General features: G+C 38.1%; 1 protein-coding gene across 3 annotated transcripts in view; it reads right to left on the reverse strand.

Moving 5' to 3' along the window:
• thada (THADA, armadillo repeat containing) overlaps positions 1–18,891 on the reverse strand; it is a 283,459-nt gene that overhangs the window by 204,514 nt on the left and 60,054 nt on the right. For all 3 annotated transcript variants that reach the window (XM_002932394.5, XM_012963890.3, XM_031901873.1), the window contains exon 23: positions 4,482–4,614. In XM_002932394.5, coding sequence (XP_002932440.2) covers positions 4,482–4,614 — 133 coding nt within the window. The remainder of the gene's footprint in view (positions 1–4,481; positions 4,615–18,891) is intronic.

Raw genomic sequence — 18,891 nt, forward strand, 5'->3', positions numbered from 1 at the left:
TCTTGGTTTCTCTGTATAGTTAGGGGGGGTTACTGCACATAATACGCTGACAGGGGGCTCTGTGTGCAAAAGCTGAGCTGGCAGGCGAGAAATCCTTATGCGCTATTTTCATTTTGGGGTCAGTACACACCGCAGACTTTGGTATATCTATGCATATTGGGCATCAAACTGTTCAGTAGGCCTCTGGTGTTCCTATTTGGGGTGAGTTGCCTTTGTACGCAAGAAATTGTGTGAGATAAATGCGGCAAACTGCAACATTTTTATGCGATTTTCTGAAATGTCATAAAAACCAATAACTTTAGTAAAGCTTTGCAGATTGGTACTTTGGGGTAGAAAGGACTCTTTACCCTTGTTGGATTTGTCAGAATGTGTACTTTCCAAAAATATATGGTTTTGTGGGGGTCTCTGTATAGTTAGGGGAAGTTTCGGCACATAATACGCTGACAGGGGGCTCTGTGTGCAAAAGCTGAGCTGGCAGGCGAGAAATCCTTATGCGCTATTTTCATTTTGGGGTCAGTAGACACCACAGACTTTGGTATATCTATGCATATTGGGCATCAAACTGTTCAGTAGGCCTCTGGTGTTCCTATTTGGGGTGAGTTGCCTTTGTACGCAAGAAATTGTGTGAGATAAATGCGGCAAACTGCAACATTTTTATGCAATTTTCTGAAAACTCATAAAAACCACTAACTTTAGGAAAGCTTTGTGGCTTGGTACTTTGGTGTAGAAAAGACTCTTTACCCTTGTTGGATTTGTCAGAATGTGTACTTTCCAAAAATATATGGTTTTCTTGGTTTCTCTGTATAGTTAGGGGGGGTTACTGCACATAATACGCTGTCAGGGGGCTCTGTGTGCAAAAGCTGAGTTGGCAGACGAGAAATCCATATGCGCTATTTTCATTTTGGGTTCAGTACACACCACAGACTTTGGTATATCTATGCATATTGGGCATCAAACTGTTCAGTAGGCCTTTGGTGTTCCTATTTGGGGTGACTTGCCTTTGTACGCAAGAAATTGTGTGAGATAAATGCGGCAAATTGCAACATTTTTATGCGATTTTCTGAAATGTCATAAAAACCACTAACTTTAGGGAAGCTTTGCAGATTGGTACTTTGGTGTAGAAAGGACTCTTTACCCTTGTTGGATTTGTCAGAATGTGTACTTTCCAAAAATATATGGTTTTTAGGGGTCACCCTACATTTCTGCAGCTTCTACCCCTCATAAAACTGCAGTGTGTTTATGAATTGGGTAAAGATAAGCCATGAAATTAGTGTGCACAAGGTATATTTGGGGGTCTCTAAGTGCCATGTGCTTTGATAAACCTATGTACAGTGGGCATCAAACTGTTCAGTAGACCTCTGGGGTTCATATTTAGGGAGGTTTGTCTTGGTACCTAATGATCTGTAGAAAATAAGTTGCTGCATAGTGGAAGTTTTGAGGTGATTTTTGGAAATGCCATAAAAATCATCAAACTTAGGAAAGCTTTATGGCTTGGTACTTTGGAGTAGAAAGACATGGGTACCCATTTTAGATTCGGGGGGATGTGTACTTTCCAAAAATATATGACTTTCTGGGGTGAATGTACTTTTTACTAGCATTATCCCACATATAATGATGTAAATGTGTTGATTTTGCAGAAGCTGAAATGACAGAAATGATAGATCATATGGGGGTATGTTCACATTGGGGCCCCTACATGCCACATTCTTAGGTAAACCTATACATATTGGGCATCAAACTGTTCAGTGGGCCCCTGGCGTTCATATTCAGGGTGTTTTATCTTGGTACCTAATGCTATGTGGGAGATAAGATGCTGGAAACTGGAAGCTTTGAGTGGATTTTTGGAAATGTTATCAAAATTGCCAACTTTAGGAAAGCTTTGCGGCTTGGTACTTTGGAGTAGAAAGACATGGGTACCCATTTTAGATTCGGGGGAATGTGTACTTTCCAAAAATATATGACTTTCTGGGGTGAATGTACATTTTACTAGCATTATCCCACATATAATGATGTAAATGTGTTGATTTTGCAGAAGCTGAAATGACAGAAATGATAGATCATATGGGGGTATGTTCACATTGGGGCCCCTACATGGCACATTCTTAGGTAAACCTATACATATTGGGCATCAAACTGTTCAATGGGCCCCTGGCGTTCATATTTAGGGTGTTTTATCTTGCTACCTAATGCTATGTGGGAGATAAGATGCTGGAAACTGGAAGCTTTGAGTGGATTTTTGGAAATGTTATCAAAATTGCCAATTTTAGGAAAGCTTTGCGGCTTGGTACTTTGGAGTAGAAAGACATGGGTACCCATTTTAGATTCGGGGGAATGTGTACTTTCCAAAAATATATGGCTTTCTGGGGTGAATTTACTTTTTACTAGCGTTATCCCACGTATAATGATGTAAATGTTGATTTTGCAGACGCAGAAATGACAGAAATGACAGTACATATGGGGGTATGTTCCCATTGGGGCCCCTACATGCCACATACTTAGCTAAACCTATACATATTGGGCATCAAACTGTTCAGTGGACCCCTGGCGTTCATATTTAGGGTGTTTTATTTGGTTACTTTATGACCTTTAGGAGTTAAGATACTATTGACTGGAAGCTTTGAAGCGATTTTTAAAATTTTTTACAAATTTTGATAAAAACGAATAACTTTAGGAAAGCATTGCGACTTGGTAGTTTGGAGCAGACAGACAGTTCTACCTATTCTGGATTCCCCAGAATCTGTTCTTTCTAAAAATGTAAAATTTTCTGGGATAAACTTTCTGTTAGCGGAATTTTTGGCCTTAAAATCTAAAGTATGCAGCTTTCTGGAGCAGTGCTTTGGAAATTTGGTAGGGTACTGCTGGAGGGTTTTGACCTATACAAGTGAGAAATCTCCATAGAACTATATATATTTGGTATTGGCACGTTCAGGAGACATGGGACATTCCAAATCAGGTGTATTTTCATGCATAAAATATTTTTTGTTTTTGGTATATGTGTTTATATTATGGAAAATATTATTTTTTTTCATTTTTTAGACATCTAGAAGCCTATATCTTGTTACAAAATTGGAATTACACAAAAATTCCACCATATTTTAAAAGCTTAGGTTGTCCTGAAAAAAACAATATATTGTTTTCCTGGGTAAACTAAAAGTCCCCCCGAGGAAAGGCCCCTAAAGTGAAACAGTGCAAAATGTTCAAAAACTGTCTGGCAGTAGAAGTTCCGCTTTGTCCAAAACGGCTGGCAGTGAAAGGGTTAAGACCTGTGAGTGCGACTGCTGAATTCTCTTTCTGTACGCTTTGCTGATTTTTTGCACCCAGGCGACCTTGACTGGTTTGTTTCGTGAGTGCCGGCAGCTTGGATTGCTATATATATATATATATATATATATATATATATATATATATATATATATATATATATATATACATACACACACTGAATTATATTTGCTGATGCGGTCCTCGACAGACAGAAAAATCAAAATCATCCTGCCCAATTGAGATCAGCCCAGTTTTATCCAGATATCACTCAGGCAGGCATGTCACTGGGCACCATACATGGGCCAATGAGCTGGCAACTCAGCTGGAAGGACCAAATCAGCAGTGTTTATCAGCCTATGTATAGTAACCCAGAAAGCTCTGAATTACAGGCCATCTCCCATACACTCTATTTTAATCAAATAATTGAAATTTTAAAAATGATATTTCTCTCTGTTATAATAAAACTGTAGCTTTTACCAGATACTAGCTTAGATATAATGAATCTTTATTGGTGGCAAAATAACCCTATTGGGTTCATTTAATATTTAAATTATTTTTTTTAGTAGACTTAGGAGAAGGAAAGCTTTGCCATACTTCAGTAAACAGCCCTAGAAGCTCCCTGTTTGTTTTAGATAGCAGCTGCCAATTTAGCTTGGTCTCAGTAACTTCCGTGCTGTAGTTTAGGCTGCGGCTAGCTCAGATTACAGCAGAAAGGGGAGGGGAAGAGAACAGAGATGGGAGGGGGTGAGAGGAGAAAACTGAGCAGACTCATGTCGTGCCCTTAACGATTTTTCTGAGAGCAGGACACAGAAGGTCATGTACACAGAATAAAAGTAAAGAAATGGGAGTTTCTTTTCAATAAGGACTCAGAGCAGCAGTTCTGTAAGTGTTTATTGCTGTATATCCACAGACCTTTCTGAAAAAGCTTACTTAGTTTTTACCTTTCCTTCTCCTTTAAGATACACATTATGGAAAGATCCCTTATCTGGAAAACCCCAGGCCCTGAGCATTCAGTATAACAGGTCCCATACCTGTATGTTAAAACCCTGAATATATTCCGTGCCAGTTAGTATTTGTATGTTTGATAGTGATCATAATGTTCTACCATAAATAATTTTTTTATTGATGTCGGCATGGGAAAACAACAGCCAATAGGCTACTTTCATGGTAAATCAATATTCCTGCAATTGGGTTATTGGCAGGAGTATACAGAGTACCTGTATATAGAATGGAATCCCAGCACTGCGTCTGGTTGCACATAGTTTAGAAGAAGGATCACTCGATTTAATTTCCTCCAAGACACTGCATAGCCACTGGCCTGGTAAGCGACGCAGGCTCTCCTCCTTGCAGCTGAAAAAGAGAGAAGAATGTCACAAAGAGCAGTAGGCATTATTAAAAACATGATACACCACTTCAAACACAGAAATTCACCCTTTCACAGGCAGCCATTTTTTTTTCAGAGAAATTAATCTGTAGGTTTTTGAGACCACTACAGAAGAATAAGTCAAAGCGTTATTTGTGCTAAAGAAACTGGCAAATTGTTATGAATGAAATTATATATATATATATATATATATAAATGTTAAAAAAGAGAGTCTGTACTGCTAATTATTTTTCTTACAGGGGGTGGGCGTTGATTCAAGTGGAAAAAAACGATATTATTTGTCTTCAAGAAGTTATCCTAGGGCCACATCTGTTTAAGCCACACAGCTATGTATTTGCTGTTAGACATATACTGTATAACATACACATCACATAAAGTGATTAAAGGAAACTATAATAGTTTATGTTAGCGGTCTCTATAAAATATATATCACATAAAACATCTTATATATACACCACTACTTCATACAAAGCCCTGTTTATGAAAAATATCTGTTTCTAGTGGTATGTGTGATTGGAAAAATCCCATACTGAAACACTGCCATTTTAAGTATTCGTATTAGGTTCTGTGCTCACACACAAACCAAGGATACAGTAGCATCCGTCTCCCTGTTAAGGTGCCCATACACCCTGAGATCCGCTCGCTTTGCGAGATCGCCAAGCGAGCAGATCTGCACCCGATATCCCGACCTACGGGTGGGCGATATCGGGGAGCCAAATGATCAAATTATACTGGCGGCAATGGGGCAGTTGGTTCGCGGACCGCATCAACGAGCCGATGCAGTCCCCGATCCGACTGAATTTTCTAACCTGCCCGATCGAGATCTGGCCAATTTCAGGTCAGATATCGGTCGGCCAGGCCCCTCGTTTCTGCCCCTACACGGGCAGATAAGCTGCCAAATCAGTCCAAGGGATCGATATCGGCAGCTACAATGTGCCCGTGTATGGGGACCTTTACAGTTACAGTCATTTTTCCTGACCTCTGAGGAAGCACATACAATAATACCAAATAGTGGCTCAAAGAAAAAAGGTAAAATTGCAGTATTTACAGATACGCATATAGCAAATTGATTCTTTAATAGATCACTTATTGTTATATAAATGATCTGTCGGTTAAGTATTCATTCTAAAGGTATAGTTTCCCCTTAAAAGTGGAGTCAATCAGTGAAATCGGAGGTTGCCACAGTCTTCAAGATTGAAATTCCATTGCTCTCAATTCATTTCTATGAGTTTTTTAAAGACCTATTAATCATTGGCTGAATGATGGTGGTAATTCTCCCTTTAATAATTCTATAAAAATCCCATAGAAATGAAGATTTAACACTGGAATTTCACTGTGGCAAAGTGTGGCAAGTCCTAATTGCACTCGTTGATAAATAAATCCCTTGGAGCCAAGAGGTGCCAAGAACTGCGTGCAGTTTATTGCTTCCCACAATGAAGCTATGTAGTTAGTTCCTACCACATACGCAGACCCACCCAAACAGAAATCTGACAGCCAACAGAAATACATTAGATGTAGTATTGTCGTAGGTCTGCAATTTACTATGTTTCAGTAATTCATGCTGTAAATTAAAAGCTTTCATTCCATTATTTCTAATGTCCTCTTTATATTACAGATGAATAAGGGAGGACTAGTGGATAATGCAGGTTCTTTTATCCCCACACATGTTCCTAATACATTGAAAACCTGCATTATTTCCTGTCAGGTAAACCATGAACCTCAAAAAATATTGGCTTAAAGATGTAAAAGGACAATATGTACTGATAAACATATGCCAATTTGATAAGATTCTTTCACAGGTCTTCTTATATTTTTGCTAAAAAATGCACAGATGCATTAAACCCAATGACATTTATAAATGTAGCATGTTAAATCAAAATACAGGTATCGGACCCCTTATCCGGAAACCCATTATCCAGAAAGTTCAGAATTACGGAAAGGCCATCTCCCATAGACTCCATTTTAATCAAATAATTTACATTTTCTCTGTAATAATAAAACAGTACATGTACTTGATCCCAACTAAGATATAATTACCCCTTATTGGGGGCAGAACAGCCCTATTGGGTTTATTTAATGGTTAAATGATTCCCTTTTCTCTGTAATAATAAAACAGTACCTGTACTTGATCCCAACTAAGATATAATTACCCCTTATTGGGGTCAGAACAGCCCTATTGGGTTTATTTCATGGTTAAATGATTCCCTTTTCTCTGTAATAATAAAACAGTACCTGTACTTGATCCCAACTAAGATATAATTACCCCTTATTGGGGTCAGAACAGCCCTATTGGGTTTATTTAATGGTTAAATTATTCCCTTTTCTCTGTAATAATAAAACAGTACCTGTACTTGATCCCAACTAAGATATAATTACCCCTTATTGGGGGCAGAACAGCCCTATTGGGTTTATTTAATGGTTAAATGATTCCCTTTTCTCTGTAATAATAAAACAGTACCTGTACTTGATCCCAACTAAGATATAATTAATACTTATTGGAGGAAAAACAATCCTATTGGGTTTAATTACTGTTTAAATAATTTATTTAGTAGACTTAAGGTAGGAAATCCGAAGGGACCATAACTATATGGCAGTAGGCAATATGGCGTCAGGGGATGGTGCATTAACTATGAGAGTCTGTACAGGAAAGCATGATGGTTTCCATAACATCTTATATCAGGACTAAACTACCTGTTATCCCAGCAATTGCAAAGATGTTCTTTTTGGAAGCACCAGGCATTACAGAGCCCATGATAACCATAAAAGCTTTAGGACAACATGCTGCTCTGATGCCCACCAAATGGAAACAAACCGAATGTCAGAGCCTCTAGATTCCTCCATGTCTTGCCCCAGGCTTCCTACATTTCAACTTATCTACGAACTGCAACAATCACACAAGAGATGCACATCAGGAATCTCCAGCCCACCACTCTTATTCTGACACAGCTACAACCCCTGGAATGAGCCAAAATGGTGCTGCTGGGAAATGTAGTTCCTAAACAGCCAATCCATTACAACGAAATGCACTCAATAGTTATTTATTTGTGCTGCATAAGTTGTAGGGTAGACATTTTCCTCGGGCCCCAAGCATCTCAGGGGCCTTGTGGAGGAAACATTACATTGTGTACACATTTTAGATACTGTCAGTATATAGCCTTCATCTGTTTTTGCAGGTCCCAAAACCCCACTAAGGGATGTGCAGGGGTGATGAGCAAGATTCCCCAGATTAATGGATTCTCCTTGGCATATTTGTAATTATATAAAATGGCAGTCACCATATTGCTTGGCTCACCCAGAAGTCCTCTCCATATACACCACTGTAGCTATCATTTATTGCCCACTATTGGCACGCATATAGTTCAGAGGAGCACAGGAATTCCCTGCCACAAGTATGGGACCTGTTATCCAGAATGCTCGGGACTTGGGGTTTTCCCGGATAAAGGATCTTTCCGTAATTTGGATCTCCATAACTTAAGTCTGCTAAAAATCATATATATATATTGAATAAACCCAATAGGATTGTTTTGCCTCCAATAAGGATTAATTAGATCTTAGTTGGGATCAAGTACAAGTACTGTTTTATTATTACAGAGAAAAAGGAATCATTTAACCATTAAATAAACCCAATAGGGCTGTTCTGCCCCCAAAAAGGGGTAATTATATCTTAGTTGGGATCAAGTACAGGTACTGTTTTATTATTACAGAGAAAAGGGAATCATTTAACCATTAAATAAACCCAATAGGGCTGTTCTGCCCCCAAAAAGGGGTAATTATATCTTAGTTGGGATCAAGTACAGGTACTGTTTTATTATTACAGAGAAAAGGGAATCATTTAACCATTAAATAAACCCAATAGGGCTGTTCTGCCCCCAAAAAGGGGTAATTATATCTTAGTTGGGATCAAGTACAGGTACTGTTTTATTATTACAGAGAAAAGGGAATCATTTAACCAATAAATAAACCCAATAGGGCTGTTCTGCCCCCAATAAGGGGTAATTATATCTTAGTTGGGATCAAGTACAGGTACTGTTTTATTATTACAGAGAAAAGGAAATCATTTAACCATTAAATAAACCCAATAGGGCTGTTCTGCCCCCAATAAGGGGTAATTATATCTTAGTTGGGATCAAGTACAGGTACTGTTTTATTATTACAGAGAAAAGGAAATCATTTAACCATTAAATAAACCCAATAGGGCTGTTCTGCCCCCAATAAGGGGTAATTATATCTTAGTTGGGATCAAGTACAGGTACTGTTTTATTATTACAGAGAAAAGGGAATCATTTAACCATTAAATAAACCCAATAGGGCTGTTCTGCCCCCAATAAGGGGTAATTATATCTTAGTTGGGATCAAGTACAGGTACTGTTTTATTATTACAGAAAAAAAGGAAATCATTTTTAAAAATTAGAATTATTTGCTTATAATGGAGTCTATGGGAGATGGCCTTTCCGTAATTTAGAACTTTCTGGAAAACGGGTTTCTGGATAAGGGATCCCATACCTGTATATGTAAAGTTAAAATATAAATAGATTCTACAGCCCTCAGTGCAACTAAATTCAACAAATGCTGAAATCATAAAAACTCCAAAGTTTCAGGGACATTTACAAATGACCTTCCTGTATATAATACATAGATATATTTTTCTGTACCAGCCATGATATACAAAATTAACATTTATTAAGCTAATTAAGTCTGGGGTGTGGATTCATTTTATGAAGGTAATCATGAACCACTGGTACATTTTAATATAGAAACAAACAATGTTCTTGCGGTGATGTGGAGTCACAATCCAACACCAACTGGCTCGAGATTACAGAAAAAAAACTGCTTTCTGCAAGTTATAGCTCCCCATTATAATCATGTTCTATGCAAGTGCCCTGCAATAGTACATCATAGTTTGGCAATCTGGTTTCTAGGCCGATTTCATAAGCAACATTGAAATTCCACCTTAGCATATAATGTCTAAACCCAGGCAAGCCGAGCCACAATTTCTCTGCAAACATTTCATACAGTATTCCTTGACATGAAAATCTCTATATAAATATCCCTCACTGCAGGATCCAAATTCCAGAAGAGACAATTCCAAAAGGCATGCAAAGAAGGGCCACAAGAATTTACAGTATTTGAGGTATTTGGGCCTCGTGCTTTGATTTTCACAAAAGCTAAAAAAAAAAACAGACAAGGGCAGTGACAGCAAGAAGAGAAATTCTTCTGACTACATACAGAGTCAGGCTTGCAAGGGTGTAGAAAGAGGAGGCTGATCAGCAGTAATTTGTTAAACTGGCCATGGATGATATTGGCTGACAGCCAAGCAATTCCTGATCAGGACATCAATTAACTGGTCCATTTATGGGCAAAAATGGGTGGATACCGACTGCCAACTAGGTGAATCCTAACTGAGCTATGAGCCTGCTTTCCCAAGTTTGGTACCAACAAGTGGGCCTTCTTAATCAATACAGGAACAGGCAACATGGGCATAGGCACCCCAAGGATTCCACAAAAGGCCACGAAAGTAAAAAATAAATAATCTTTATTTAAAGTTACTTTAAAAATGGTCTGAATCTCAATTTGCCCTATGCATTTCGTGTCTAAAGGATACTTAATCATAAGCCCATGATTAATGGAGAATGAAAGACATTTTGGCATATTAATGCCAATAGATTAGCCACATCAGTTCCACCTAGAACGCTATATTTAATTTGTAGAAAGCTTAACCATACAGTCCTAGAAGCTCCATCTGTTTGCTTAAGATAGCAGCTGCTATTTTAGCTTGGTCTCAGCAGCTTCCTGCTGCAGCTCAGATCACACATTCTGATGGGAGGGGGAAGCAGGAGAACTGAGAGATGAGAGAGAAGCATAGACTCCACCCGGGAATGAAAGATTTTTCTAAGAAAGGATGTCTGATACCGAAGAACATGTTTACACAAAGGAAGACAAGAAATCCTGTGTTTCTTTTGATTGAGGACACAGTGAAGCTTTTCTTTGAGTGCTTATGGCTGTATTTCTATAGACCTTTCTGGTAAACCTTACATAGTTTTTACTTCTTCGAGTTGGCTGTGGATGTTGCCTGGTAATGACAAAGCAATGCCGCCTGCCTCCTAAACCAAGTAGAAAGACAGTAAAGTGTCTTATACCTGGTGTGCACGAAAAAACAAACACTGGGAAAAAAAAAAAAAACAATGAAGGCTCAGCAGGGCCTTTTGTAACTTAAGGGACACATAAGGGAGATACCATTAGACTAACTACAGAGAAGTATGGCCATCATGCAAGTGGGATGATAAAATATCAAAGGATATTGAAAAGGGATCAAGACCACTAACTGCAGAGAAATCAGAGGCAGCAGTTACTCCTACACTTAAATGAGGTGCTGTAAGCACAACCCCAATGTTTTTGAAGGGCAATATAAATGTATTACACATTAACTCCTCATTAACTGACTTTTCCCCGAAACAACAAAATCATACCAAACCCCAATATGCAATTTTACAGATTGACTTTATTGAAATAGGTCAACCTGCCGAACCATGTAGCTCCATCTCTGGCCAAACATACTCAAAAAGGGCCAGGATTTAATCAGAACTGAATTCTACGTTTTTATTGTCGGCTTTCCATAAATTCTATGAGTAAATTCCAGTGTATGCTGAAGTTTTATTTCAGAAATCTCAAACACACAAAAAAAACTTTAAAAACAGACAGATCCAGCCAGTGCTTGATGTGCTTCTTATTTAACTAGCCAATGTCTTAAGCAAAGTTATCCAGATATAGAGCATCTGACACTTCAAAAAACAGGCTTCCTCTGAGAGCTCCCATCCAGCACATATTTACTCTACGACTGTATATCTCTCTAGTGCAAATGCATTGCAGGGTGTTGCCTTTTCAATGAAGGAGGCAACTCCCTTTCACTTGGCACAGGCAGTGTTCCTGCGGTCTGGCAATGAAACGACTGATTTAAGCAGGTGCTCCTCCCCACACGAATTACAGAGCACACAAGCTGAAATGTTATGAGCTTCCACACAGCTGAAATAGCCATAGCTACCCTCCCCGTAAGGCTCGGGTTTGAAAGAAAGGTCACAGAGGATGGCAATTGTTTGTACTGGCAAAGCCTGCCCAACGCTGGTACATGGCCGTGATGGTTGAACTCGGCTAAACAGCAGATTCCCAACCGCAGCACTTAAGGGAGAATAGAGTAAGGGCTACGGGTCAGATTTAAGGGCCACGTAACATGCAGATGGCCTCTCTCTAGTTTGCGTTTAACCATATGTATTTTTTTTCACTGGTTTCAGCACATTTACTTGCATCTCTGCTGAATGTTCTCTTTGGTGGAGTTCAAACCATAATTTTGTTGCTATAAATGAGAGTGGAAACATCGCTGACCTTGGTTTGCTACTACTATCTCTAAGGAGGGCTTCAACAAGCTTTTTTTTTGTTAAACAAAACAACTACAGTTAGAGCCACTCTCAGTACAGGTATGGGACCTGTTATCCAGAATGCTCAGGACCTGTAGTTTTCTGGATAAGGGCTCTTTCTGTAATTCAGATCTCCTACCTTAAGTCTACTAAAACAATTATTTAAACAGTAATTAAACCCAATAGGATTGTTTTGGCTCCAATAAGGATTAATTATACCTTAGTTGGATCAAGTACAGGTACTGTTTTATTATTACAGAGAAAAGGGAATCATTTAACCATTAAATAAACCCAATAGGGCTGTTCTGCCCCCAATAAGGGGTAATTATATCTTAGTTGGGATCAAGTACAGGTACTGTTTTATTATTACAGAGAAAAGGGAATCATTTAACCATTAAATAAACCCAATAGGGCTGTTCTGTCCCCAATAAGGGGTAATTATATCTTAGTTGGGATCAAGTACAAGGAACTGTTTTATTATTACAGAGAAAAAGGAAATCATTTTTAAAATTGTGAATAATTTGATTAAAATGGAGTCTATGGGAGATGGCCTTTCCATAATTCGGAACTTTCTGGATAATGGGTTTACAGATAAGGGGTCAGATACCTGTACTGTCAGCCAATTAGATGGTTGCCACTGGAAACATACTACTTGATTGTAAACATTAATACAGAAAATGACAGAAATAAAAAGGTTTGGATTATTTCCCGAAATGGCACAACCCTAGTGTGAGATCAGTATAGTAAAACCTGACAGAAGCTTTTATATTTTATGCTAGGTGGCTCCTCACACACCTTTCTGTACACATTACACAAAGGCAGTGTGTGCCCATACAAGTACATTGCTCAGGAGAACAATGCTGCCTGTGCTTTAGAAATGAACACAGAAGCTTTAAAAGGGAACTCTGGCTTCGGAACCAAAATGTGTTAGAGAGCCCACACAACACAGAAAGCCCTAATATACTTATCCCTATAATCTGTTCCCTAAAGAAGTATGAAAGAATACCATTTTTAAATCCAGCTGCAAAACAGTTCTTCCCTTTCTGCATCATTTGAAATCCTGGCAGGGGAGGAGGGACTAAATATTGCAAAGTTGCTTAAAATTATGTTTACTTTTCAAACAGCATAAGTTGTGTTTGGGTGGAGTTACCCTTTACTCTGGCCATGCCCATTAAAATATATTGTTCCATGTGCAGTGGTTGGCTTATCCTGACCCATATCTACATGTTATGAGTATAATTTGGTTTGGACACCTTGCAGTTTTGAAAAATTCACCTACTGATGCACTTTGTAAACCAGTTCATGTTCTATGGGAAGAAAGAAAATCAAGGGGATTCGCAGCTTCTCTTTAGTTCCATTTATTCGGCCTGTTAGCGCAGAACATGTAACCCACTGGCCCCCTGCACGGCTACTTTTAGGTGTGTGGCAAGTACAATACTGACAGTTTGGCAACGGATGGGGTTTTTTTGCAAGTACCAAATGCCCAGAATCACCAGTGGGTACATAATAAAAATAAGTAATGAAAATAAGTATTGAACATGGCAACATTTTTCTCAGTAAATATATTTCTAATAGGGCTATTGACATGAAATTTACACCAGATGTCGGTAACAACCCAAGTAATCCACAAATACGAAGAAATCCAAACAAAAAAAAGTCCATAAATGAAGTTATGTGTAGTAAAGTGAAGTGACACAGGGAATAAGTATGGAACACGCTTACTGAAATGTATTTAATATTTAGCAGAAAAGCCTTCATGGCGCCTCCTGTATGGAGAAACTAATCACATGCATTGCTCAGGTGTGATTCTTGCACACAAACGGTCTTCAAATCTTGAAGGTTCCAGGGGTCACTTCTATCAACTATGATCTTCAGTTCTTTCCTTAGGATTTTGAGTTGGATTAAAGTTGGGTGATTGACTGGGCCATTCTAGCAGCTTTATTTTCTCTCACTGAAACCAATTGGTGGTTTCCTTGCCTGTGTGTTTGGGATCATTGTTTTGCTGAAATGTCCTTGTTTCATCTTCAGCATTCTGGTAGATGGCAGCAAATTCTTATCAAGAATGTCGGTACATTTCTCCATTCATCCTTCCTTCAATTATATGAAGTCTGCCAGTACCATATGCAGAAAAACATCCCCACACCATGATGTTCCCACCATCAAACTTCACTGTTGGTATGGTGTTTTTGGGGTGATGCAGTGGTTTAACACAGTGTGTGCAAAGACATCCAAAGAGTTCTGATCAGATTTTATTGGCTTGTCCAAATGTTGTGCAACAAACTTTAAACAAGCTTCAACATGCTTTTTCTTTAGCAGCGGGTCTTGCACAGTGAGAATGCATAGGTGCAATGTCAGTTAATGGCATTACTTATTGCTTTCTTTGAAACAACTGTACCTGCTAATTCAAGTTCATTCTGAAGCTCTCCGCAAGTGATCCTTGGCTCTTGGACAACTCTTCTGATTATTCTTTTGACTACTCTGTCAGAAATCTTGGCCGTGGCTGAATTAGGGTTAAATTCTGTTCTTTCCACTTCTGGATGATGGCCCCAACGGTGCTCACTGGAACATTCAGAAGCTTCGAAAAAACATCTGTAACCAATGCCATCAGTGTATTTTGCAACAATAAGGTTGCGAAGGTCTTGAGAGAGCTCTTTGCTTTTACCCATCATGAGATGCTTCTTGTGTGATACCTTGGTAATGAGAAACTTTTTTATAGGCCATCTATTAGGACTAAACCAGCTGACATTAATTTGTACTAATAGTGGATAGGATTGCTTTCTAAATACCAACATATTTCAGCAGGTTTCTTGGCTTTCAATGCCTTTTTGTACCTCGTTTCCTTCATGTGTTCATTCCACTTTATTAAACATAACTTAATTTAAAGAATTATTTGTTTGGATTTGTTTGAATCACTTGGGTTGTTACCGACATCTGGTGCAAATGTCATGTCAATAGCCCCATTAGCAATATATTTACTGAGAAAAAAGTTGACGTGTTCAATACTTATTTTCCCAGGTGTGCATATATATATGTGGCCATTTCATTCCAACCTTGTTGAACATCCTTACTGGTTTCTCTGTGTTTTCCTACTTCTCTTATATCACCAACCTGCTATCTCTAGGCTCCTTATCACAGATTACTTGTTTAACCAAAGATGTCTTTGGGCTTCATTTCACCTTGACAAAACCTGAATATTTGCAGAGAAGGGAAAGAATTCCTTGAACATAGACCATGAAGAACTGTTTTTGGAATACTCCTGAAGTGCAGTTAATTATCTTTGAAACCTGCAAGCATGCATAACCAAAGAGGCAGAAGTTTCTCCTTAGCCCTCACATTCCACTCCCAGAGAGAGATGTCAGATAAGAGCTGTCTGTGCTCTCGTACAGCCGCGATACGTGCAGCGCGGACAAAGGACGTTGTCATGTTAGCGAAGGGAAATCAGGAGCAGAACACTTTGGTAATTAAGAAAGAGGAAAAAAAGTGAAGCAAGGGAGATAACGTTTCATGGCTGAGAACTGATGGCATTCATTCGGCACACAAAAGTCCCTTCTTCAACAAGAAAAGATTAACTACATACCACATTGTTGGATTACAAAATACATTTTACACTTCCACATAATTTTGGACACAATCTGCACTATTACTATTTTCTAAAAGGAAAAATATATACTTTTCTTTTCAAACAAGTTGTTATGCTTTTCTGTATGCACTACTATATATATATGTGCAGTGCAATGCAGGCAAGCAAGCACTGCATACAGAAAAGGATAACAACTTGTTTGAAAATAAAAAAAAAAGTGTGTGTGTGTGTGGATATATATATCCAGCCCTTATATAGTCATGGGAGCTCTTATGCGTATATGTTATAATAGGGAGTTCAGTATATGTATGTAAGTATGTATGTATGTAAGTATGTATATTGTATGTATACCGGTATTTTTAAAAATGATTTCCTTTTTCTCTGTAATTATAAAACAGTACCTGTACTTGATCCCAACTAAGATATAATTACCCCTTATTGGGGGCAGAACAGCCCTATTGGGTTTATTTCATGGTTAAATGATTCTCTTTTCTCTGTAATAATAAAACAGTACCTGTACTTGATCCCAACTAAGATATAATTACCCCTTATTGGGGGCAGAACAGCCCTATTGGGTTTATTTAATGGTTAAATGATTCCCTTTTCTCTGTAATAATAAAACAGTACCTGTACTTGATCCCAACTAAGATATAATTACCCCTTATTGGGGGCAGAACAGCCCTATTGGGTTTATTTAATGGTTAAATGATTCCCTTTTCTCTGTAATAATAAAACAGTACCTGTACTTGATCCCAACTAAGATATAATTATTAATCCTTATTAGTGGCAAAACAAGCCTATTGGGTTTATTCAATTTTGAAATTATTTTTAATACACGAGTTATGGAGATCCAAATTATGGAAAGATCCCTTATCCGGAAAACCCTAGGTCCTGAGAATTCTGGATTACAGGTCCCATACCTGAATATATATCTATATCTAAATTTTATATATTTATATATATATATATATATATATATATATATATATATATATATATATATATATATATATATACTTATACTATATAAAACACGAGACATGAATATCCTATATCCTGTAAAACTTATTATAACAAATATTGTACCCCCTGTTATAAAATATGAGGATATTACATTTTTTTTTTTTTACAATTTGTGGGGGTTTTTGCACCAAAACGTACATTTTTCATGTAAAAAAAAAACCACAAATTTTTCGTTTTTTATTAAAAACCATGAGAAAACCACTAATACAAAACTTTGCCATTCAAAAGCTGAGATCATGTAGAAGTCAATGGGAGTTGTCATAGGCAAATTGTAATAATCTTTATTTACTTTGGGCTTTTAGGGCTTTTTTTTTTTTTTTTTTCATTTGAAAGTCCAAGAAAAATGTGGTTTTCATTTTCATTCCGCATTTTAATTTGTTCATACTCTTTCAATGCTGATCTTTTAATAAATGACTAGGCGTTCGTAGTTTTAGTGGAAACGAGTATAGTCATGATTTCAAAAACCTCTAAAACCACGAAAATCTAAATGTTAATAAATCTGCCCCTTTGTGTTACAATATTTCCCCCAAAAGAACCTAAAATGCCACGTATTCTCTAGATTTCTGAGGTTAAAAAGCCAAGTTTTCAGTTACTGGGATATAGCGCATGATTAAATGGGTAACACTGCACATTAGCCAGCCTCCCAAGACAGAAATGCAAATTAATAGAAAATAAACATAAGCAGCCAGACGCCTCAACTCGTTTAATTGTTGGCCTGGGCCTTTCATTGCTCTGTCTATTTTGCTATTGCGCTGTACAATCTGCATGTTTAAACATGCATCCAACTTTAGGTCATGGAAAATTCTTGAGTGTTCGTAGAACATGGATATATATATATATACCCAGAACAAATACAGCTCTACAGAACACTTATCATACAGGCATTAGTGCAGATTTATCAAAATATACAGTGATGATTTGTAACTGACAGGGCAAGGCTTTCCTTTGAGGGGATAAAAGGTCAATTTAAGAACGTACCCTTGTCTGTAGAAGTAAAATATTTATCAAAGAAGAAATGGAATCAGGTTTATACCCAATGTTATATTCCCTTAGGGAATATATAGTGCAAAAAAAGATTATTTGCACATAGGGCTGAATACAATCCTACGGCATGCAATTTTTTGATGAAAAAAATCATTGTATCATTCATCATAGTATGAAGGAGGGATTCTCAGAGATGCTGCAGCCGGTAGTATCAGGCCCATTGCCAATCTCCTCTACCCACCCATGCGTACTTCTCTTATGTTCAAAGGGGGTTAAGGGGGGCCTCATCACCAGTGCTGAGTGTGCAACTGTAATATCTGCTTTAAAAGAGCTGAATTTTAAGTTCTAACCTTGCCTTCTGCTTTCAGAAGGAGCCGGCACTACACGTGTTTATCCTACTCCCATGTAACTGGAGGAGTCCCAAGTCGGACTTGGATTTCTTACCATTGTGTGCTATTCTGATACCGACTGGGAGCTGCTATCTTGCTCCCTTCCCATTGTTCTCCTGTTCGGAGAGGTGGGGGGGGGATATCACTCCAACTTTCAGCGCAGCAGTAAAGTGTGACTGAAGTTTACAGGTCACATAGCCAAGGCACCCTGGGAAATGAATAGCACAGTGTTTACCCCAAACTGTCCTCCGACTGATCTTCAAGTTGGAGTTACAGGCATTATCTCCCCACCCATTCCCACACTGATCCAGGCCCCATAATTTGGGAACCACTGATCTAAACTGGCTAGTTCACCTCTGTTCATCTTTGCAGAATCACATGAAGCACTGGTAACACACCTCATATTAGCGACTACTGTCTAATGTAGGGAGACATTTTTACATTATTCAAGTAAATCATAGAAAGCCAGCCTAAATAGAATAGGGACCAATTTATGGTCTGTGACCCCCCCATAGGTTAAGAAGACATTGATACGTGACTATTATTAACATTTATTTATAAAGCGCCAACATATTCTGCAGCGCTGTACAATAAGTGGGTTTCATACATTGGACATACAGAGTAACATATAAAGCAATCAATAACCGATACAAGAGGTGAAGAGAGTCCTGCCCAAAAGAGCTTACAATCTACAAGCACATTACTGCTGGGTCAGAATATCATTGCTATAGTAGAGCTATAAAGTAGAGCAGATAAATGTTTCTTGCTCACTTTCTATATTAATTATTAAATCCTACCAAAAATGTAAGACTTCATATGGCAAGAAAGGGCCTGAACACTGTTCCAAACACTATCATT

Source organism: Xenopus tropicalis, chromosome 5 (assembly GCF_000004195.4).
Source record: "Xenopus tropicalis strain Nigerian chromosome 5, UCB_Xtro_10.0, whole genome shotgun sequence".
Taxonomy (NCBI): Eukaryota; Metazoa; Chordata; class Amphibia; order Anura; family Pipidae; genus Xenopus; species Xenopus tropicalis.